The 24316-nt window shown below is 38.2% G+C and overlaps 1 protein-coding gene across 1 annotated transcript in view; it reads right to left on the bottom strand.

The window, feature by feature from the left end:
* GRB14 (growth factor receptor-bound protein 14) overlaps positions 1–24316 on the bottom strand; it is a gene marked incomplete at its 5' end in the record, with an annotated part of 61472 nt that overhangs the window by 21248 nt on the left and 15908 nt on the right. Inside the window, one exon of the mRNA XM_009073395.1 lies at positions 5466–5622. Within this exon, the coding sequence (XP_009071643.1) occupies positions 5466–5622 (157 nt within the window). The remainder of the gene's footprint in view (positions 1–5465; positions 5623–24316) is intronic.

Genomic DNA, 24316 nt, shown 5'->3' with positions numbered 1-24316 from the left:
AATACCAAGCTCACAACCAGCCAAAGACACAGCACTCTCAAGATCAAGTGGATCAAAGCTAAAGTTCCATTGAACTTGACTCATTCTTCATTGAATTTAACTAATTCTTGAGTCCATAAAGTCAGACATTAAGGGTGGTATATGGAACTCACATTTTATAACCAGATTAAAGGAAGCAAATAAAACCATAAAATAAAAATGCCTCCAAAATGCTGAAAGAAAAGCATACATTTAAAAATCTTGTACAGGCTGCTCTACTCCAAAACACATTCTTTAGATGCAAGGGCAAAGAGACACTAAAGAACTGAAGCTCTTACTTAAAACCAGAATTTTTTTCCTTTCAGCTTTATAGAGAGAAAGTGCTCCTCTGGGATGACATTTAAAACTCATAAATGCTTGGCATTGTGACATTTAAGAAAATAACATTTCTTCAAGACTTACTTCTTGGTAGAAAAATAAGACATTCTACATCACCCCAATGGATGGGTAAGGATATTGGTATTTCTTTATTTTTAAGGAGTCACATCAGAGAATATTTTACAACTGAGTCAACTTACTTTCTTCAAGGAACCGAAACACTGGGTTAGTGCCCTCCAAAACACAGCCCTGTAATCAAATCCCTAAATGCTGACATGAAAAAGCTGCACTTCAGTTTAGGCAGATAATTTTTTCTCTTCCAGCTAGACTGGAGAGTTTCTACCTTCCTCTCTATCATCTCTTTATTACTACTATCTCTAACATGAGGAACACCTGCTACAGTCCAAAACAGTATTCTTAATGACGAAAAGTAACTAAAGCACATAAAAGATTTAATATTGAAGTGTGAGATAAAACACATTTGAAATAGCCTCCTCTCTAGCCACCTAACAAGGAAAAAATTTTAAACTATATAAAAACCAGAAAGCCATTGCTTAGTACCACTGCACAGGTACTGGTTTATGATCCTTCCCATAGGCTACCTAAAAGAATGCAGAGAGTGAAATAAAAATGAGAGACTGAAAGACACCAATAATGTGCCTGACCAAGGCACTATCACCTATTCAAAGAGCAGCCATAGAATACATCTTTTCAGCTGCAAAAGCAAACAGAAAACTGTTTACAGTCAACACAAAAACTTCTCAGTAGAAAAGGAAAAATTTCAGGATGAACACAGTACTTCCCTTGAAAAGGAGAACAGTTAAGGAAACTGTCCTCCTGCACAGGGGAATTGCAGCAAAATATGGGACTCCCAGCACCAAGGTGCCTGGTGGCAGGGATGACATGGCATCATCCAAATCTAGGCATACTTCATCTGCCTTCAATCTTAGACAAGGTGAAAAACATTCAATAATTTATTTGAATTCAGTATGTTAAAGACAAAGAAGACACACATCAGAAACACACAGTTTTGAAATGTATTGTGATTTATAGGGCTGCAGAAATTATTGTACATCAGATATTGGACATAGGGCCCAGGCTACTGCAAAACTTTGGAGGTGGGGAGGAAGACTGAGCATCCCAGGTGATGACATGGCAGCAGTGGGCTGGGTGCAGTGTGGGTGCTCCATGGCAGGCAAACGGGGTGCCCCAGCCAGCATGTGGAACTATCTTACCTGCCCACTCATCCTGAGCCAACACCACCTGTTTAGCACTCGGCAGGCAATGCAGTGAGGGCATGTCCATACTTAATGTTCAACAATACAGCTCCAAACCAAAGGGCAGATATGTTTGTGAAACTGCAATATAGAGGCCATGGGTTTATGTTTCGGTTTAGGTGGGAGTTTTGTTGGGTTTTTTTCCTTTTTTAAACCCTCACAGCAGATACCTCCACACAGCAATGAAGGCACAATCCAGTGATATAATTAATGTCTGTCTTGATTAAAAGGAGAACGCTGTGCTCAGCTTGCTAAGATTCATGCAATTATATCTAATTCAGGAGTATTCAGACAGCTGTTAGATGTTAAAGAAAATGTTCTCTAATTGATGGATGAATTATTAATCCATATCATACTGAAATTTACACAGATACACACACTCTCTCACAGCACTTCTCCTTTCAATACCAATTCACTTAACTTGGGAGATGAAAAAGCCTGTCCAAATTTACATGGCTAAAACACACATAAAAATAACAAATAGCAAACAGTCCAAAACTAACTCATCATTTGAAAAATATTTGTTCAAGTTACTCATCCAGTGCTTAAGAATATACTTAATGTAAGTCTGGATCAGTATGTTAAACCTTTCAAATAAAACCAGAACTAAGAGTATTGTAAAAATAATTCCTGTAAAAATAATTCCATTATTATTCAGTATTATTAAAAAAAAAAAAGAGAAGATATCTCAAGCTGTTCCTTTCCTTGGCTAGTAATGTTGATTTGCAATCTCCATCATCTAGGAAAAAATTTCTAAATTTCAATTATTTCTAAAATTACCAAGTCACCTTTTTCTAGAACTATGCTGAAAGCAGCTGGAGCAATCAGAAGACTGCATGGTGAATGCAGGTCTTCAGACCAGCAATTCTGAGACTACCATAATCTTAGAAAAAGCAACTCAACTACTGATTTGATATTGAAAATTTCTAAGAAATCCTTCAGATTGAAGAAAACACAGTATTTGGCAAAAAGTGTACTGTGCAAATAACAAGTAAACCTGGAGAAACAGTGCCACTATTGTTCTGGCACGATTCGTCCAAAGTGTCTTCTTCAATAGTTACTACACTATGTAAACACTGGCTACACTATAAAATTCAGAAAATACTTCTGCTATTTATATAGTAGTGCTGTCTAAAGCCATTTTGCTACCTCTTCTTCTATGGCAGTCCTTTACAGCCTCAACCCAGATTTAACTTCAACATTACTCTAAGTTGGAAGCATCTTACAGCTGATACATTCAGTGCAAAAGGTTACAAATCCCTTTGAACTGTTAGCAAGAAGAGAAATTTGAAAAACATTTGTGGCTGCCTTCATAGGATAAAGGAGCATAAAAGGGCAGAAAACAGTTTTAGCTTTTGTAGTTCATCCTTAAATACAGCTGTTAAACATGATAGAGACAGAGATGCACAGTCAAGTTTATTTTAGACAAATGCACAAGGCCAGACTCCCTAGATACATACAGAGAAAGGGACATTAGCACTAGCTCTCAGCCATATTTAAATATCCATGGTCTGGGGGTGAGGAGATAGGGTGTGGGTGTTTGTTTTTCTGGTCTTCATGTGCACCTTTTTTTTTTTTTAATAGACAGTACTGGAGTTATCACGTATCAGTGCAGCCTCTTCTGACAATTAAGAACTCCAAGGAATTTTCTATGTATTTTAGAATGCAAGAAGGCCTCCAGAATATCCTCTTTCTCAAGCCACAATTTGCACTAGCAACTGGAAGTGCCTTTGAGGTTGCAGAAGTACAATCTTTTGTAACTCTAGTACAGTGCCAAAGTTCAAGAATAATGTGGAAGCTTTGAGTGACGTAAAATTGAAACCAGTCATATTACGACGTTTGTCTTCTAGTAGTTTTTTTCTAATATAATTTCCTAGCAAAACCATACACAATACCATGCTTAAACATAGTGCTGTTAAAGGAATTAAGATTGTCTGACTAGAGCTTCAGTTCAATACTACATCTCAGCAGTGGGTTTCTAAACTCATCTCTTGCTGAGTGAAGTCTTTCCTGTGTTCTGCATTTTTTACATCTCTCCCAACATTCCCTTTCTCCCTCTAGTTAATTTGCCTTATGTGTTTTTATACTGCAGAAGTATACCTATGCGCTACAAAAAGGAACAGAGACCAGAAGTTAAACTCGTAGTTGTATCGTGAAACCACAGATTACACCTTTTAAAATGTGTAATAGAAAAAGAGGGGGTTTAATACACTAGAGGAACACTGATGATGTGAAAGGAGTGCAGAATATTTCATTTCTAGCAATTTAAAATACATGGAGTCACTTCAACACAGATAATGATCAGATAATTCCAGGTCCCTATCTGGAAGTTCTGTTTTGCGTTTTAAGGGGTCCTGTCCCAGAGGTCACAATAAATCTAGCCGAACTGATTATACCAAAAAAAAAAACTGACAACCCACCCTGATGTTGTTTCTGAAGACTGAGTCCTATTGTCCACATAGAACAGCACTAACTGCTTTAGAATCAAGGTTGGAGGAGACCTCTAAGATCACTGAGTCCAAGCATTAACCTGCTGCTCTGCTGTAACCCTTAGACCATATCCTTCAGCACCAGATCCAGATGCCTCTTAAACACTTTCGGGAGTGGTAACTCCACCACCTCTCTGGGCAGCCTATTCCAATGCCTGACCACACTAACAGTCAAAAACATTTTCCAAATCTAATCTGAATCTCCCCTGTCTCAGTTTATGACCATTCCCTCTAGTCCTCTCACTGCAGGCATGGCAGAAGAGACCATCCCCCACCTCTCTACAATGCCCTTGCAGGTAGATGTAGAGAGCAATGAGGTCACCCCTGAGCTGCCTCTTCTCAAGGCTAAACAAAACCAGTTCCCTCAGCCATCCCTCATATGATGTTTTCCAGACCTTTTAGGAGCATCATCGCCCTTTGTTGGACTCGCTCCAGTGCCTCAATGCCCTTTTTCAAGTGAGGGGCCCAAAACTGAACACAGTACTCCAGGTGTGGCCTCACCAATGTCAAGTACAGGGGGATGATCACTTCCCTAGTCTTGCTGACTATACTATTCTTGATCCAGGCCAAAATGCCATTGGCCTTCTTGGCCAACAGTGCACACCATTGGCTCATACTGAGCTGCTGTCCACCAGCACTCCCAAGTCCCTTTCTGATAAACAACTCTTGAGCCACTCCTGCTCCAGCCTGTAGTGCTTCATGGGGTTGTTGTGTCCCAAGTGCAGGACCCAGCACTTTGCCTTACTGAACCTCATGCAGTAGTACTCAGCCCATTGATCAAGTCAGTCTAGGTCTCTCTGTAGAGCTGTCCTACCCTCAGCCACTCCCACCCCACTTAGTGCCATCTGAAAATTTACTGAGGGTGCACATTTACTGAGGTTTTCTGTCCCTGATGTCAGACATTTCACTCAAGTGTGTTGGAAATTCATGAGAGATTTTACTCAGGTGTGTTGGGAACTATAAGGATTTTATTTGTAATAAAATGACTCAAGTCTTTCTATAGATAAGCATGAAGCAGTATGAGAAGAACTGCCAAAGAAAAGCAAGGGAGAGCAAGAAAGAATCTGCAGTGAGAACCTTAACTGTCAGTGTCTTCCAAATGACTCTTACAGATGTAGATCAAGCAGTGTGAGGCAAATGTACTATGCCAAAATGTACATCATAGCTATGCTTTTTAAAAAAAAAAAGAATCAGAAGCAATAACCTCCCCCCAAAGAAGAAATTCACACAAGTCTTCCCATCATTTAACTTCCAAGCCCTTCTGTTGTAACTGTATTTCTACATGAAAATGAAAACCAAACACCTTATTTACCACCATAGCATTATATAGGATTAGTCTTACCTAAACCTGTGTGGGTAAGTTGTTCAAAGAGAGTCCAGCTGTGGTCATCAATATAGTGGTTCTTCAATATCAAGAGCTGACATACATCCCTGGCTGTTATATCACTTGGTACTTCCAAAGCTCTGCTAGTATCATCTTCACTATACACTTTGATTACCTGCAATAAATAAAAACTCTAAAACATCCATAAGTTTAATCTTTGCTTTGGCTACTCCAAAAATGTTCCTCTCTCAGCTTCATGAATGAGGTAAGAACCCATACATGTAGAATGCAATATGAAAGACAGCTATTCCTCTCTATTGCAAAGCCATAATTGAGGACAAAACAGCTAAGCACATCATATTCCACTTCTAAATCTGGCTACTGGAGATCCCTTGCGAAAGGACACTGGACAGATTGGTGCATTCACTTAAAAAAAAAAGTTAACAGAGAGGTAAATAAACACAGTTAAACTGTACATACTTTAGTAGGTTAAAAAAGAAACCACAGAGCATTAACAGTGAAACTCAAGAACTCTATGACCACAGAACTGCAGAAAGATTTGATAAAGGAGTTAGTTCAGAGAACAGCAACCAGATTCAAGATGCTCACAATTCTACAGAGAATCAAAATTGGAGATGCTATATAGTGGCTTCAAATTTTGACAAGCGAGAACTGGAGTTCTTGCACAGACATCACCAATATAAAGGACATCCAGGATGCTATCAATTTGTCTCAAAAATACTCCTCTCAGTTTATTGAATTTTTCCATATTTATGAGAAGGCAGGACACATCTCACTTGAACTTTATGCACAAAACCTAATATTATAAACCCTTCATTAAACAACAGGATACAAGTTCTTACTTTAAAGACAAACAAAAATGTTACTGTCAGTCAGTCCTTAATTGCTGTCTTACTGCACACATGCTCATTTCAAGCATCTAACATAACAATTGTCATGGCAGTTCCTTCTCTGGTTTGTGCTGAAGTTGGTAGGAAAGTGAGCAAGAAACTGCAACTGTGTCTCCTGCCACCTGCTTCTCTCCCACTAAGAGCAAAAATCCAAAAATAATTTTAAAAAAATCAGGTCAGCTCACTCATGATTTCCAAACATCAGATCAAGGGAAAAGGACTCCATTTGAAAGCTACATAGAGATTTTAAAGCACACTGATGGCCTTACTCCTCTGCAAAATTCTGCTTTTCTCTATGGTACTATATATACAGCAGTTTTGTTACAAACTTTGGCTCTGCATTACCAGCATGAAGTCTATGATGATTTGCTTTAATATTGCAGCTAATAAATGATGATAGCTCAAGAGCTCCACACGAGATTCAGCCACCCTTGCCAGAACACCAGTCTTCAGAACATGGAAAACCACTAAATTCACGCTCCTAAAGCGGTGAAGAAAATCTCTCTCTACTCATGAATCAACCATCTCAAAGCTGAGTCTTCCAAGCGAAAAAGTCAGGCCTTGGAGAAAGCAGATCCAAAGTTTCCATGGGCCTTAGCTGCAGCCCAATACCTACATTTACTACAAAAGGCGAAAATACCACATTGCTATTGAATTCAACAATTGATACTGCCAAAGCAGCCATGGTTGATGGTTACAGTTGGTTTTATAAGATGTCTATGCTTTGGTAGCATTCCCACTGCAAAGCAAGACAGACTAGCAGCAAAGCAGCGCAGCAGGTCCCAGTTCCATCCACACACCTTAAAGTCCTACTCCAGTCACAAAGAAATGATGTTTGGCTGCTCAGGATAAACTGGCATGAATTATTTACGTTCCTGCAGTATTTACAAGGATTCAAAGATTAAATTAAAAGAGCTGTCTGGCAGGGTGTGCTGTGAATGGCATGGAGGGCTGTAGAGGTGAGTAGACAAAACAGCATCCCATCACCTTAAAACAGGTCCTACTCTGGGCAGCTCTGAAGGTCAGGGACAGCTTCATTAGTCTCTCCAGCAAGACTGTATCAGGCTGAACCTAAAGGGTTTTACAGGCTGAAGTGCCAGAAAGGAGAGAGACAGCACAGAAGCGAAAAGCAAAGAAGAGAATTAAAGCAACTTTCCAAGTACTGATGACTGCAGTAAGTCCCTTCCAACTGAAATACACTATTCTATTTCTCAATATTCTTGCAATAAAGCCAGGGTGGGAACCCACACAAGCACCCTGGCTAGGGACCCTACAGCATGTGCCAGCAACTGCAATTTTCTCCAGGCACTCATCAGGTTCGGTGATATGCTTGTTTTACAGCAAGAGCACGTACAGCCCATGCTGAGGCTCTTGACAGACGATTTTAACAGAAATTCTTTTTAAAAGGGTTAAGAGTCACAGTGCAGATGACTACACTCTTATTGCTGAAGAAATAGAAAAAGACTTTTTAAAATGCTGAAGACAGCAACACAAGTCATGATAATGAGCTGCCTGTGGCCACTCAGCTCGGGGAGTGGGAAGCCTTGGAGGTGGCCTTGGCCTACAGGAGCACAGCTAAAGCAAAGCAAAACAACACAACAAAAAAACAAGGAGAAAAAGACCCAGTTTATATTCTCTGTGAGTATTCTCACTCAGCTTTCTCAGTATAGGGAAATAAATCCTGTGCAAGTCTAGGACGACAGATCACTCCAGCTCACAGCTATGACATGTGCTACCTTATAGAACTCAAATGCTGTGCACTTTTTCTCTTCCTTGCAAGGGATTCAAATGCAGCAGGAGACAACAGACAGGCAGTCACTTGATAGACCCTCATCAACTTCTGTTACAGTTTTAGCTTAACAAATTGAAGGTCATGGTGTACATCTCATGAGTTAGAGTGATCTTTGAGGGGTCTTGTAATTAGAAGTTGCTCAGTCTGTGCTTTCTGCTGTGTTCAAAGCAAAGTCTCTTGTAAGATTTGCTGGGAATGTAGCTGTTCCAAAGGGAGTGAATCAGATGAAAAAGATAAACTCAAAATCCCATTTTTCCTTAGAAATATGTTGCAATAGTTCCCCTCCTAGCAGTATGGGATGCTCTTAAGAATTAAAGGGTGTCAGAACTATGCTAAAGATGCAGTTGTGCTGACCTCCTGTAAGAGATGAGGAAGCTTGAGTAACCACTTTATTTTTATTAGTGGTCACCATACTGCATTAGGCTCCATTCTCTGCCTTTTCTTTTTTCCTGAAAAATTTGTCTGAGAAGAGCCGCTGAGAACAAGCTCTCATTACACTTTTCATTACCATACACTCTAAAACTTTGTTCTAAAGCAAACTGTTTCACTTCCCTTGACTATACCTATTAGTAGACAGTTAGAAAAACATTGCCTCAATAGCATGCAAATCTTCTTTCCTGACTAGTTTATAAATACAAGGAGACTATTTTTTCCCAAGGCCAGAAAAAGAAACACCTCAATAGCTTCTATTTAAGTCACTGGAAGTAAGAAATAAGCAGCACCAAAATCTTCTTATAAGAGGAAAGCACCAAGCTCAGCATGATGAAAGCATTAATCATTTTCATTGCCTATGGGAGCAGGTGAGCAGGTACAGCACTCCTGCATGCCCTCTTTCCATTTTTCAATATACTAAAAATCAGCCAAGATCCCAGAAATATGTGCCATGCATCTTTATCCCTCAAAAAAAACTATTTTTATAAAAAATGTTGCTTCAAAATAGAATATACTGTTTATATTTCAATAATCAAATGAATTCAGAATGTAAAATAAATATTGACAAATATAAACTAGTTTTTAGACAGAAAAAAGGAAAAAGGAGACCCTAGCTTTTATAATAAAAAATAACCAGAAGGAGGAAAAAAATCAGAAAGAGTTTAACAAGAATAAGTAAAAGAGCACATAAGGTAATCAGTGGGGGAGGAGGGAGGAGCAAGCAAAGCAAGGCTGGACTCTACTTCCCCAAGTCTTCTTCCCCATTCAACCATCATCTCCACTACAATAATTAAATAATGTGTTCACAGACTTTTAGAGAGGCTGTCCAAGTCTGATTCTTCAGAATCTTCATGCCATCTGTTTCGGAAGTTCCAGTCTGCAGAAACAGCACAAACATATGCCCTGCACTGAGGAATTTCAAATTTCAAACCAAGTCCTAACATGAAAAAGGCAGGTAGAACCAACAGAAAAAGAACCATTCAGTACATGAAGTCCATATTTAGGTGCCTACTCCAATATGACCTGACACTTAAATGATTCTTAATACTCCTGTATAGTCATTTACACATAGGATAGTCAGGACCCTAAAAAAAAAAAAAAAAAAAAAAAACCCACCTATTTATAAAGATGAAAACACCTAACTTTAGCTTATAATTTCTAAAATTATTTCCCCCCATGAATAAAGCAGTGCATATTTTTCTACTTACATTATAATTTCAGTCACATTTATGTTAAATGCAGAGTTATTGTATGCAAAACCAGGCCTTAAAAAGTCTTACACTCTGGGGTGCCATACTTCCCCTAAGATGCTGCCTGATACTGTGTGAACCCCTATCTTCAGTGTTAACTAACAGGCTATTTGCCTGAAGCATTTGTTCAACTCCCAACCCTGCCCCCTGCTAGACAAAGATTTTTGCATATTGATATTGGCAGAGGATAGGGGAACTTGGAGTGTATTTTAACTACAATGCAGGCACTTCGAAATTTCTAGCATTTCAAACTGTTTTATGACTTCTAGCAATAGTCCGGCTTGGTTTTAGCTAGAATCCACAAAACTCTGCATACATAAAAATATTTAAGAGGTTAACTCATGACTAGTTAAAAACAAATAGTGTGTTAGTGAAGTTTACTGTCTTCTTTATCAGCCGAGAATGCAAGACTTTCCCTTTAAATATTACCATCTACAGTTAAAAGGCCTGCTTCCAGTATTTCCTCCAAACGGAAGATTTCCAGGCCAAAAGGACTCTCACAGTTTGCAGAAATCTACATCTGTCATTAAAACAAAGTACACACAGTGTTTAACTGTAGAAGTCCTGGCTTCTTATTTGGAACACAGTAGAGCTTCAAGAGGCAGAAGGAACACTGCACCTATACAGAAAAACACTGAGCACATTAGGTGACATGAGCATTAGAGTTAACATCTCTGTCATGCACAGACTCCCTGTGTTTTTCTAGAACAGCCTGCTTTCTTCTCAGTGTACAAATCAGAACATTTATAAAAAAACAGCCAAAGCAGCAGGCAGATTGGACACTTTAGAAGTGATCCAAAATGAAATGAAATGTTGTCTTCTTCAATAGGACCATCAAAGCTATTAAGGAAAAGTTAAGCACCTACATGGCTTGTGAAGCCATATATTGAAGACTCGGGATACTGAAGGCAAGCCAAGTCACTGATTACAAGGACAGCAAACATCAAAGAATGAAGTAGTTGCCCAAAAGAGGAGGAGCTGTTCTTCCAAGTGACCACAAGTATACTTTATATATCCTTATCTGTTATTGATAGATTGAGGTTGCAAGCACTAAAAGATATAAAAACACTAATAATCAATTATGTCTGTCTTGCAATGAAACCAAAGTGCCCAGAAAGGAAGAGCAAAGTCTATGAAAACTGCCTACCTTTCCTATCATGACCTAGAAAAAAATTATACCTTTTCCAAAATCTGTTTTTAAAATGACATTTCAAAGAGCAGAATAATGTTAATTTCTAGCCTTTATTCCAATATAAGACCACAGACGAGCTCAATTTATCTAGCAATGAATGAATTTTGTTGCCTCAAAATACAATTAATATTTTTAGACCTTGTCATGATTTAACCCCAGCCAGCAGCCAAGCACCACACAGATGCTTACTCACTCCCCTACCACTGGGATGGAGGAAAGAATCCAAAGAGTAAAAGCTAGAAAACTCATGGGTTGAGAGAAATACAGTTTAATAGAAAAGCGAAAGCCACGCACACAAGCAAAGCAAAACAAGGAATTAATACACTGCTTCCCAAGGGCAGGAGGTGTTCAGCATCTCCAGGAGAACAGGGCTCCATGATGTGTAACAGTTTCTTGGGAAGACAAACAACTTCACTCCAAACATGTCCTCCCCTTCCTCCTTTTCCCCCCACTTTATATACTGAGCATGATGTTATATAGTATGGAATATCCTTTTGGGAGTTTGGACCACCTGTCCTGGCAGTGTCTCCTCCCAATCCTCCATGCACCTCCAACTTCCTTGCCAGTGTTGGTAATACGGAAAAGCAGAACAGGCCTTGGCTCAGTGTAGGCTCTGCTCAGCAATACCAGAAACATCTCTGTATTATCAACCCTGTGTTCAGCACAAATCCAAAACATAGCCCCATACTAGCCACTGTGAAGAAAGTTAACTCTACTCCAGACCAAACCAGGACAGACCTAAATATTCTCTTAGAAAGTATTTGTTTAATTTCACAGTAACAGTATGCACATATTACCAATCAAAAAAATGTCTACTTATTTTCAGCAATAGTCTTCTGATAGTTTACTGTGGAACTATGGCAACTGTACATAATATGTAGCCCATAGATTCACTCCCCTCCCTCAAATTCTTAGCACAAACCCCATGCCTTACCTAATCCAACTGACCATCCCATGAATGAAAATGATCACACCAAAAATAGGAACTGAATAGCAATGTAAAGTACCACCAAATAATACTTTATATTACCTACACGCAAAAACACCCAACTCTTAGTTTTGAAATACGTACTTGCCACCTGACTTTGAGCAAGTCAGTATTAATCCCTCAGTTTCCTTTATATAAAATGGGGCAGGAGAACTGAAATCTGTTTCTGTACAGCAGGGTAACAGATTGAAATCATTAAGAATTGCAAAGTACTTAGACTTCCTCATATGACTACTGCTTTAGATGTGTAAATATGTTGTATCATAAAAAGGGAGGTTAAATTATGCAGATCTCAAAATTATAATAAGCTATGTGTAAAAATACACCAGCAAAGTTCTTTCATATGAAGGTTATGACAACCACATTACGATACTGGAGAAAATGGCAGAATGAGGACAATGCTGACATGCAATCATCTCAAAGACAACATCAGTAAAACTGAAGAGAAACAAGGTATGAAAGACAACAGAAAAGTTAAAACATAAATATCATTATTTAATGCAGAATTTGCTGCATTCACTTTTACAATCTTGGTCAACAGAAACAAATATAGCTATAAATAGTAATAAAATAGTCACAGAAGATTTCATTTCTATGTATAAAGCTAAACAAAAGGAAAACCTAGAGAAAGCAACTTCTATGCTATGGGTAATTAACTCATAGTACAACTACTTTTAGAGCAGAATGTGATATTAGGGTAAACTATACGATAAAATATGACATTTGGCTCAAAAAATTACTATAATTGAAGAAATAGATTACAATAGCTGTATTGTGAAGTTCAACAAACTGTAAGTAAGAATGGCAGTAATAAATAGACTACACATAAAAGTGAAGTTTTTATCACCAACAGCCATTACCACAAAGGACCAAATAAGGAGTGAGAAATACAAAGGGATCTAGAGAAGTAAAACCCACAATGAACTCCTTAAAAAGAATGCACATTATTTATAAGGAAATACAGGGGTGGGTGGAACAATTTATTTGAATGGAGAGTGTCAAATTACTCTGCCTTACCAAAAGTTTTTTTCACATACGGAGATTCCAAACAAAAGCAGCTAAAGAGGTATTTCAAGTACAACTTCAAAGAATTGTGTGTAAATAACTAAAAGGTTGTGAGGAAATTTAAACATTATCAGCAAAAAATTCAAATAATACAATCCCATGGAACAGCAGAAATGAAAGAAAATTAGCAAACTTGCCAAATGATTGAGCAGTCAAAGTACCACTTCTATGACAAACACACTGCAGAACAGCTAAATCATTTATTTGCATTAATTATTCCCAACAGATGTGGAAGAGCACATTCCCAGATCTAGTCTTAACAGGTGAAATCAAATTGTCAGTTTAAACAGAGGGGACACTGGAAATTAAAACGCAAATAGTTAACAGGAGGTTATACAGTCTAACATTTAAAGCAACTTAAATGGCAAATCTTAGCCTATCCCAAGACCAATAGAAATGGAGGCTTAGGCTCCATCTATTACTTCATCTGCTGTTCATAGAGTATAAACTTCTGTTCAGTCCTGAAAAAAAGCCCAAGGGCTATTGCAGCAGATTTATTCTAGGGTATCTCTTTGTGAATTTGTGAGTCACCAGTGCCTATCACCAGGCAGATAGCTAAGAATCAACTAATGTTATCTGAATCTGTCTCTTCCCAGAAGAAAATCTACTCTTAAATTTATGAAAACTTTTCCCCATCTTCTTCATAGCAGTTCCTAGAGTGATTCAGAGTAATCATCATAATTATGAAAAATCTCAGTGGGGTAAAGTAATTCACTTTGATTGGTATCAATAACTTCTCCCAAGTCCTTCAAAAGAAGAGCTATTATGAAGATTAAACAGTTATGGAGTAAGAGACTGCAAAATAAAGATGAACTTAGAATGAACAGTTCATTTTTAGAACAGCTGTCTATAGCCAAGTAATTTCAGACTTTTACTCATATTAACCCTTAATCAGAGTGAAGGACCCGCGTCTTACAAGCCATGATAAAAATAAGTCTTCATTATTTTTCATTACATTATTGAGTAATGCTAGCTGTGTACATTAACATCTGACAGAAAACCTCTTGGCCCTGAGAAAGGTAAAAGGCTCCCTATTCCTGTCTTCTGTGTACTACTTACGAAGAGCTGATCTAACATAGGCCACTTCCCAACTCCAGTACACAGTATGTATGGCTTTCTAGTTAATTTAAACCCAGTGTGTAGACAATTAAGAGAGTTTTACATCTTTCTAGCCATCAAAAATAAATTAATTAATTATGACAACCCAGTGAAACTTGGGTAAAATTCTTTAACCAAGGGAAGGTAATTTCAAGACTTAGTTGAAACCATAACATAATCCAACTTCCAAGTAAGTATATTTGCACACAAGCTATTCTCCCTTTTCACCATGCATCATCACTTCTTAGTGTCAAAATCACCACGCTCTCATACAATCCAACTAATACAGCTCACAGGACAAAGTTTAAGTTGTTTAGGCTAAATGTATATGCTTTATAATACCCATTACCTTCACTCAGAGCTACCTTAACATTTCTCAAGAAAACCACAGAAAATTGCTAAAATAACTACCAAGGTACAAAAATCATCTTGGCAGTGTCTAAGAGTGTCATATTTTGCCCCCAAACCAAGTCCTTTATGATTAAAGTTCAAAAGCTTTATTGTTTTATTTAAAGAGATCCATATTCAGACCAAACTTGATTATTAAGGCTAATAAAAGCGTGCTTTCACATGAACTTTTCTTCATGAAAGTTAACTCAGTGGACATGATTAGCTTATTATGGTATTTAGAATCTTCTGTCTTTGCTTACACTCTGCCTGCTACGTCTTAACTTTACATAGCGTTTATATATTTGATAGTAATACACGGGTTTACATTTTACTATATACAATAGCAATACTTTGGATGCACTTACCATATACTGATGGAAGAATATCCAGTTAAACTAACTGGACTTAGAAAGAGGGAGGGGATGAAAAACCATACTAGAGGATTCAAAGTATCTGACTTAAGGAATATCAGTATTTCATTAAAAAAAAAGTTTGCAAACTAGAAAATGAACAGAAAAATGAAGAGTTACCGGTTTACCAGTGTTTTTATCTCCCAACCTAGAAACATGGTAGAAATTATCCACATACTACTCTTCTTTCCAAAGAAGTCATACATGTAGATAGGGGGAGAAAGAAATTTAAATACAAAGCCACTGAAGTACACTTCTGTTTCTTGTTTTCTGTGTACAACAAAGCTAAGGGCAAAATGTTATCAGACTCATGTTTGAATAGTTTGTCCTTATTTATGTCAAAGCACTAACACTATTTAAATGAGGCTTTCTGTATTTAATAGTGCAGTTTGTCAACATATCCTTCGCTTGTCAGAGATAAATAGAATGCTGTATTCCAGTACATGAGAAAGCAAATCTGTTAGTGCCCAATGTTCTGGCTGCAGTTTATGTTTCTGAAGAGAAACCAGCTATAAAAAGAAGTACCTATTGTTTCTACCAGGTTTTTCACACTATGTTGCTGGTTTCTCAGGCAAAGAGATGACTTGCTGAAGTTGAGCAGGACCAAGTCTCTGAATAACACTGTTAAGAGACCAATTAGTCTCCCAGTTCCTTTGCAGCAAACCTGAAATAGATTTTTTAAATAACAACAAAAAAAAACCATATTTTTTTGCTAAAATTCTCTTTCACTTTGATAAATTTATACAGAAGTTTTGGCTTGAGCTGCAACACAGCTTCAAAGAGAAGAATGCCTTTGTCATCACCTATATCAGCTATGTATTCCCACGAAGGTCACAAGACAAGAAAATGATGTAGACTTTAAGACTAAGCAAAGTTTAGAGTATTAGCTAAAGGAGATACAGATTGGAAATTTTCTCTGAATTTCTGGAGTGGTACATGCCTTGTATGCCCAGAGCAAATATGACAAAGGGCATGTGGGTTAACCCACTATAATAAATGGTTGTTTTAGAATGCTGAAGCACTTTGCCATTTGGTGTAAAACAAAAAAACTTGCTTTGCTGAGTCAGACTATAACACCCTTCCAGACCAGTACTGTCATCTCTGGGTATCTGTTTCTAGACACTGGTGGAGTATAACAGCAATGTTTAGCTGTTGTAGGATAGCTATTCTGACAGAACATTTTATCCCTTAGCACTTCTGAACTTGTCTTATATTCACATAGTGTTGTTCCCTCTGGCCAAAACATAAAATCCACATAAAGAGTAAATCCTGCAATAAAGCTAGTAAGTCTACTCAAACCATGTAAAACCTTCAACTATACATTGTCCTATTATTACAGATGTGCCAGCAAATTTTGCTGACAAATCCAAATCCCTCAGGGAACAGAAAAAGATAAGAGGTGCCTGGGCATGGAAATCAGGCCCTGTAACTTGCAAAAATATAACAGTCATCTAATGCAGGAGACTAAAACAAGTGAGCAAAGTGAAATAGCAAGACAATGTTAAGTGGATGATGTACTAAATAGGGGACACTAATAATTTCAGAAATTCAGTCTATTTTGACAATGTTTACCACTCATCATTTGTTCTAAAATGAAAATCAGTTACATAGACTGAACAGCCTTCAGTCATATGGGAAAACTGAGAAGTCAGTAGCACATTTCTACCTCTATGCATGCTGTGATACTCGAGACATTCAGACATCTTCTGGGCTGTCTGGATGCCCCCCCCCCCAAACCATGTGCATATTACCATAAATGTACACATTATATTTGTGTTATGATCATCCTAAAAGCCTTGTCAAACAGGGTACCCAAAAAGATGGTGACCACCAATCCAACAAGTTACAATCAACAGGACAAAAGGAAAAATGACAACACTGAAGGCCTGCATATGCAGCTGGAGGATAATGTGATGAGCCATTTAAGTTTGGCTGTCAAGCTAATACAAGACAAGCAGAGGGCTCCAATTGCTATTCAGTCTGGATACACTTTAAATCCTAACCTCTTGGAGAAGGTAATTAACTAGTTCAGAAAAACAGCCTAAGTGGTCTAAGAAAACAGCACAATGTCGTGTTAGGGAAAAGACTGTCAGTGGAAATGATACAACATGCAACAAGAGTGACGAAAAAAAAGACTGAGAAAAAATCAGAGTACAGTAAAGAATACCAGGAAAAAAAAGAGGATTCTAGCAGGATATAAAGGAAAAGCATTACAGATGTCAACTGAACACTTTCTCCCACGTCCCATTCCTTCCTAAGAATTTTAGTGGTGCCAAACAGAGAAGGCATCAGCAAACAGACAAACAGCAGGAAGCTGTAACCTCAGGGATGTACAAGGCACGGGAAAGAAAGGAACCAAAGGTGTCTTTCCAAGTTAACATTTGGTGCCCAAGCATAAGTATTGGCAGAGATATTGGTCAGCAGTCCAAGCCAACCATTAGGATCTGCCAGAAAAAGGAGATGAAATGTGAGAACTATGATGAAATATAAGAAATATGCTGAGAGCCTATCAACTCTGGGTCAAGAAGCTGGATGTGTATTCTTGGAAAGCGTAACTTGAAGTTTGACTCGCCTTGCTTTGTACTGTTCCCAAGGCACCCATTACACACTGTACTGCGGCAGAACAAATCTGTTCTTATAGAACTACTTTAAGCTATGAAAAACTGGTTGCCTTGAAAAAACTTAAATGTAAATAAAGGGTTGAAAGCAACCAAATAAGGACAACTTCAAAACAGAAACTCTAGGAAGTCATGTCCACTGTAAGAGACTTAGATGGACAGTAACCAGGCTATAATTTCCAGTGCTACAACAGAATTATATTAGTTCAGGAGTTTTGATCAGTGGTGGGTTGACCTTGTCTGGGCATGCCAGGTCCTCACCACAGTCACTCTATCACTTCCCTCCTCAGCTGGCCAGAGGAGAGAAAATATAATGAAAAGCTTGTGGGGTGAGATAAGGATAGAGAGAGAGACCCCTCACTAATTACCATCACAAGCAAAACAGACTTGACACAGGGAAATTAGTTTTATTAACAATCAAATCAGAGAAGGGTAGCAAGAAATAAAACCAAATCTTAAAACCCCTTGCTGCATACCTCCTTTCTTCCAAAGTTCACCTTCACTCCCAATTTTCTCTACTTCCTCCCCACTAGTGGCTCAGGGGGACAGGGAACACGGGTTGCAGTCAGTACATCACACACTGTCTCTGCTGCTCCCGGCACTCCTCACATTCTGCCCCTGCTCCAGCATGGGCTCCTCTCCCCACAATGTCCACAGGTTCTGTCAGGAGCCTACTCCAGTGTGGGATTCCTACTGGGCTCACAGTCTTCTTCAGGCAACCACCTCCTCCAGACAGGGTCCTCCAAGGGGCAGGTGGATCTATGCACCCCTGTGGACCTCCATGGGCTGCAAGGGGACTGCTGCCTCACCATGGTATTCAACACGGGCTGCAGGGGAATTTCTGCTCCAGCACCTGGAGCACTTCCTCTCCCTCCTTCTTCACTGACCATGGTGTCTGCAGGCTGTTCCTCTCACATATTCTCTCTCTGGTTGCAGTTGCACAGCAACCTTTTTCCCCTTCTCCAATACATTATCCCAGAGGTGCTACCACTGTTGCTGATGGGCTCAATCTTGCCCAGTGAAGGGCCTGTCTTGGAGCCACTGGCATTGGCTCTATCAGACATGGTGGGAACGTTCTAGCAGCATCTCACAGAAGCCACCCCTGTAGAACTACCCCTTTCTCCCCTGCTACCAAAACTTTGCCATGCAAACCCAGTACTTGATCACAGAGTCATAACTTCTTTAGGTCCTTAAGGCAGCTGTTGTTTTGTTGGGCTGGTCTTTCCTCTGTTCCTGACCCACTGGCAGAAAAACAAGGAGTGGGGGAGCATGGGGCATGGGCAGCACCCATAGAAACAGCATGAAAATGGAGAAGAAAGAGAGCTTAAATATGGTTCAATGTGGTGAATTTTCTTTGTACGCATTGATGTAGCCTCAGTTTATCAAAAGTACATAAAATCTTCTAATTTTTCAGGTACTTGTGTATTATAGCATGTTGAAAGTAACACACAGAAGACATATAAGGAAGGGAAATTTGATTTTTCACATAAGACTGCTGCCAAAACCTTGCATGCAGTTTGCTGAGTTTCTGCCTTCATATACAGCAATGCAGCATAATCAGTACAGGGTTTACTTTGGCAGAAATAACTATTCAGCAATAGCTCTTGATATACTTCAAGGCTAGATAACACAGTCTGAAGGTCAAGTTCTGACTTCTTGAAGCGTAATTTATTCAAGAGGAGACTAAAGTACTAGAACTAGAAAATGGCCAAGCACTTTCTTCAATTGATGAAAAAGCTGGTTTTTTTCCAAAGGATTTCTGCCCACAGAAAAGGATTATGAGCAGAGTAGGGCACTAAACACTGCCAATTTCCTTGGTTACTGTATGAAGAATGTTAGATGTTCAAAGAAGGCAAGAAGAAACTGAAAAACGTATCAAAGATCTGTTCAAGAACTGAAGACAGAGAGGAGACAAAGTGCAACGTTAATTGTGCCACTAAACCTTCTCAAACTGTACAAGAGACAAGTAATGACCAAGTGTATTAAACCACTGAGATTTTAAAACACATTAAAAAAAGCTCTGTGTAGTTAGTACTCATCCTCTCATGCACACATACATGTACATCTCTATCTACCTTTTACAGCAACTATGCAGCATAGTGCTACATGTTTTAAATTCCAAGACTATTAATGATTTTGTGTACAAAATATTCTGTAAAATCTGATTGCTTGCAGAGACTGGAATGTTGCAGGAGAGGAGAAACCCCCCACTCCCACCCTGTACCTGAACCACAGGGACTTTGTAAAGTCAGTCACATTTTGATTTCATTTATACTTGTGGAATTTTTGTACACAATAAAACAGTAGGAAGCTTTACTGGTTTCATGCTAGTCAAAGCAGAAATTATGACTGGTCAACCAGTATATGACTGCTATATCAGAATCCCTTTCTAGGTGCCTGTTTGAATATAATGAGTACATATTCAAAGCAAAACTTGGTCTAGAAGTATAGTATCGGTATACTTCTCAAGCAGAGTATCAGATCTAGATTTATTTGGCCAACATCATATGGGAGGGGAAATGTCCTGCAGTACCTTCCCCTGAGGAAGCCCCGTTAGTAGTTATCTCCTAAACATTCCTTGTGTCTAACCAGAGCTCTTCCACAATGACAGAAAATGCCAGCCTGTCACCCTCCTTCTTCCCTATCATTCACAAACTGAATCTCTAGCCTCATGTCCACATCTCTCATGAGTAGGTAACTTAGCATCTGCAAGTACCATACGACAGCAGACTGAATTTTACACAGTTCATTAACCCTTTCATATCTAACATGGAAGTTGTATGCTCCTCAAACAAGTATCTGAGGTAGATACTTGTAAAACTAGTTTCACAGAGTTTTTATGTATTAAGAGAAAGAAGGAATTCCAGATCTCCCCAGACAAAATGCAGCTACATACACAAAGGTGGCAAGACCTTTACATGAGCCTATGTAGTAACTTGGCCCTCTATCAATTTTGAACATAAACTTCTTTCAAAAAACACATTACCATTCTCCCAAATTCAGTTTGGGCCTCTGTCCACTCCTGTATATGTTCCTCCCTCTCAACCTTCCTCAACTCTTGTTCTGGCTCAAAACTATTACTATTTTTATCAAACACTGCAGGATATGCAGCAGCATATCCTGATGTTTATCCTAATTATTTATCTCTAAGATCTAATTCTGTGTTGAATTTCCAGTCAGGCCCATCCTATTGTTTTACCTGTGGTTACTCCCATTACCTTTTCTCAGATGTCCCAATAATCCATTAAACAAAACATTCCATTTTGCATAAGAACTTACAATAGTTCAAATATTTCACCCCAACCACCACAGTTTTTCTGACCACTCTTCCTAAAGTCTTCAAAGCCCACTCAAGTCCAGCTCCCACTCTCTACCTCTCAGAAACCTCTCATCTGTCTTCAGATCTTCACAGGATATTACCCTTTTATTATTCTATTATAGAAACATTTTATTACTGTATTAAAGAATCTTAGAATCATCACAGAATGGCTTGGATTGGAAGGGACCTAAAATATCATTTTATTCCAACCCCCTTGCCATGGATAGGGACACCTAGACTAGATTGCTCAAAACCCCATCCAACCTGGTCTTGAATTATATCATTTATTATTCTATTTCTTTTATTCATATTACGGTACAAAAGACAAACAGGGCACTGGTGTTGTTTATTCATCTTTAAATTGCTATTTTTCAAGCTGTCCTTAAGAAGAGATGTTTCATATATGAATGCTTGGTCTGCCTCCAGTTATTTTATAAATGGTATCCATTTAATGACACCATTATCATGTCACTTAAAGTGCCTTATGTAAAATTCCTGGATTAGCACATTGGCCTTTCATCTCAGCGAATCCAAATGCAAAACTGAAAAATTACTTTCATGCTCTCAGCCTTGCAGACAGACATTACTAATTTGCAGTGCAATTTGGCTTAAGTGACCATCTTTCCTTGGGGGAGGGGTAAGTGTTGATTAAAGCAGCATGTGATTTCAGGCCAGAAAAATAGATGGAATAAAGATGCAAAAGAATCTTGAAATTTGCATGCTTATACCAGTCCTAGATTTGAGCAATCTAAATCACATCCTCATTTTCTAATCAATATTTCTTCCATTTAAAAGACATTATGCAATCTCTTCAAAAATCACTGAAAATTATTCAGCTGCAATACATACTGCCTATGTACAAAATGCTTTTTAACATCATCTCACCTAGTATGCTATGAAGCTCCCAGATGCTGTGGAAAAAAACTACAACTCTCACTGTTCATACACCAACATCCAGCATCAGATGCATAAGGCTTCTCCAAATCACATAACAAGTCTAGTAGACATGTTTATCTTGAATAAATGATTGGCCTTTAACTGACTGTAAAACAGTATCTTGAACATATTATGACCTTTCAAATCTAATTTCTTAAAAGCACTGAAAACACTTAAAAACACTTTAGATGAGTAAAAGGTTATTCATACAAAAGATAAATATATTTACTCAGAGTTGGATTAATTATGTGTCTAGCCCATATACATGCTATAAATCTGGTTGCAATAGTACTCAATATGCATAATTCCCAATGCTTATTAAGCATGTAATCATAGAATCATCAAGGTTGGAAGAAACCTTTAAGATCAAGTCCAGCCATTAACTCTGCTGTAACCCTTAAACCGTATCTTCCAGCACCAGATCCAGATGCCTCTTAAATACTTCTATGGATGGTGACTCCACCACCTCCCTGGGCACCATATTACAATGCCTGACCACCCAAATTTTTCTGTCTGTGCTAAAAGACTCCTTGGAACCTAAACAAGGCCCAGTAGCTTTAGTTTAAAATATATCACTTAAGAATAAAACATGTCAACTGTGATAAGTACTTCACATCAGACATTAAAACAGAAAGTATGAATAACTTTGGACAAAGCGTATTAGACATTTGGAACGAAAATGAGAAAGCCCCATGTACTCAAGAAATTGGCAGAAAAGTCAGATTAGCTCATTGACAATGCAAAATTTTACCTTTTGTAAGGGAGAAAAAAATAAAAGGGAAAAAAGAGGACTCACAATTTTTGCAGTACCATAATTAAACGAGATTCTTTCCACAGTTACCCATTCCATGTATTTAGGAAATAATGATAAGGGATGATTGATACTAAAAAATAATATTTAATGAGCTAATAAACGTTTAAGTTTCTCTTGACTATGCAGTGTTAATGTAACATTTCTACTTTTCCAGGTCCTTTTTGTGATACAAAAGCAGAAATTTCCCTACTTGAAGTCAAAGGTTCTACAGCATTCTAAGATTCTACTGCTCATGAGAAACAAGAACAAGCTTACACAAGCATGTATGTTACCCCTTACAAGCATGGCTCTTTCTTGTCTGCCTTCCTGCCTTCCCTTCCCGCAGTTCTGGAAATTAGGGTATTGCTACAGATATAACACAAGCACTTTCTGAAGAGAGAGAAGGGATATTTCAGGAGGAATTCTACGTGCATAGATACAACCATCACAAGCATAAACAAGCCTATTAAATTTGGCATATAGTGAGCCCTCAGTGAGGACACATGCCTTCAAGAATTTTTTGCAACAGTGTGCAACCCAATACCTACCTACCCAAGGCAACATCCTGTGCTGTTGCCTCCTCCTACTTCGATTAATTTTATTTTGGGCTTACGAAGTGCATAGATAAAGAGAAGTAAAGCCAGTAAGTTAGTTGACAGGTAATTTGATAGCATTGTGGGGTGAAAAAAATCCTGTTTTAAAACAGGAGAGAATACATAGAAAATTATCTTACTGTGCATCTGTCAGAAGATAAAACCTCGTATTTCCTCAGAGAATGATTCTTACCTTTCAACATCAAAAAATGAAACACAATACACTGAAATATACAGTACAGTTAAAACTGAGTTTCCTAGCCTTCTAAATGCTAGACTGAGCAAAGTTACACATCCCTCCCCTCCCACACAGCACTAAGTACTGCTGTGTGCATACCAGAGGAGTCGAACACAACTACATGCTACAAAAACAAAGACCTTCCTCTCCTAACATACAAATAACCAAAAGCAGACAAAAATAAAATAACTATGACAACTGAAGACTAGAGATCTGAAGTGGTGTTGGGAGAGGAAGAGAGCCATGGGAGGGAACCATAGGATTGAGAGGATGAGAGCTGAGAAGTTAAACCACAATTTTTAAAGGAGTATTTTTAAGGAGTATAACAGGCATATTGCAAACTGTGTAAGAGCACACATCTAAATGTGAAAGCAAAGTTACTATACCAGAAAAGTAGTATATTATCCTGTTATTAAGACAGTAGTATAATCTCATCTGTACCAATCAATCACAATAAAACTGTATGTTCACAGACTTTCCCTCCAATCAAACAATGAAAGAAACTGAAAGAACACCACATATCCCAAATCAGTAGAAGCTATGTGTTCATATACTACTTTATGTTCTACATACTACTGTATGTGTTCATACACTACTATCTGGACTTCTACCACAGATATATGCTGCACTTGACATAAATTGCTTAAGAGAGCCATTTAATACTGTAGCAATATTTCAGTGGACTTTCATTTTTCACAATGCCTGTACATTAAAAGCCTCTGAGTAACAGAAGAGTCTATTAACAGTGAGTCAGGCACATTATGCAGCAATGAGGTTTTGAAAAATATCCACACATTTACAAAATAAATCAAACTAATTAATAACTTACAGCTTGTTTGAACTA

This window comes from Acanthisitta chloris, unplaced genomic scaffold (assembly GCF_000695815.1).
Source record: "Acanthisitta chloris isolate BGI_N310 unplaced genomic scaffold, ASM69581v1 scaffold3224, whole genome shotgun sequence".
In the NCBI taxonomy this organism is placed as follows: domain Eukaryota; kingdom Metazoa; phylum Chordata; class Aves; order Passeriformes; family Acanthisittidae; genus Acanthisitta; species Acanthisitta chloris.
This window is presented reverse-complemented; position numbering and strand designations above follow the sequence as displayed.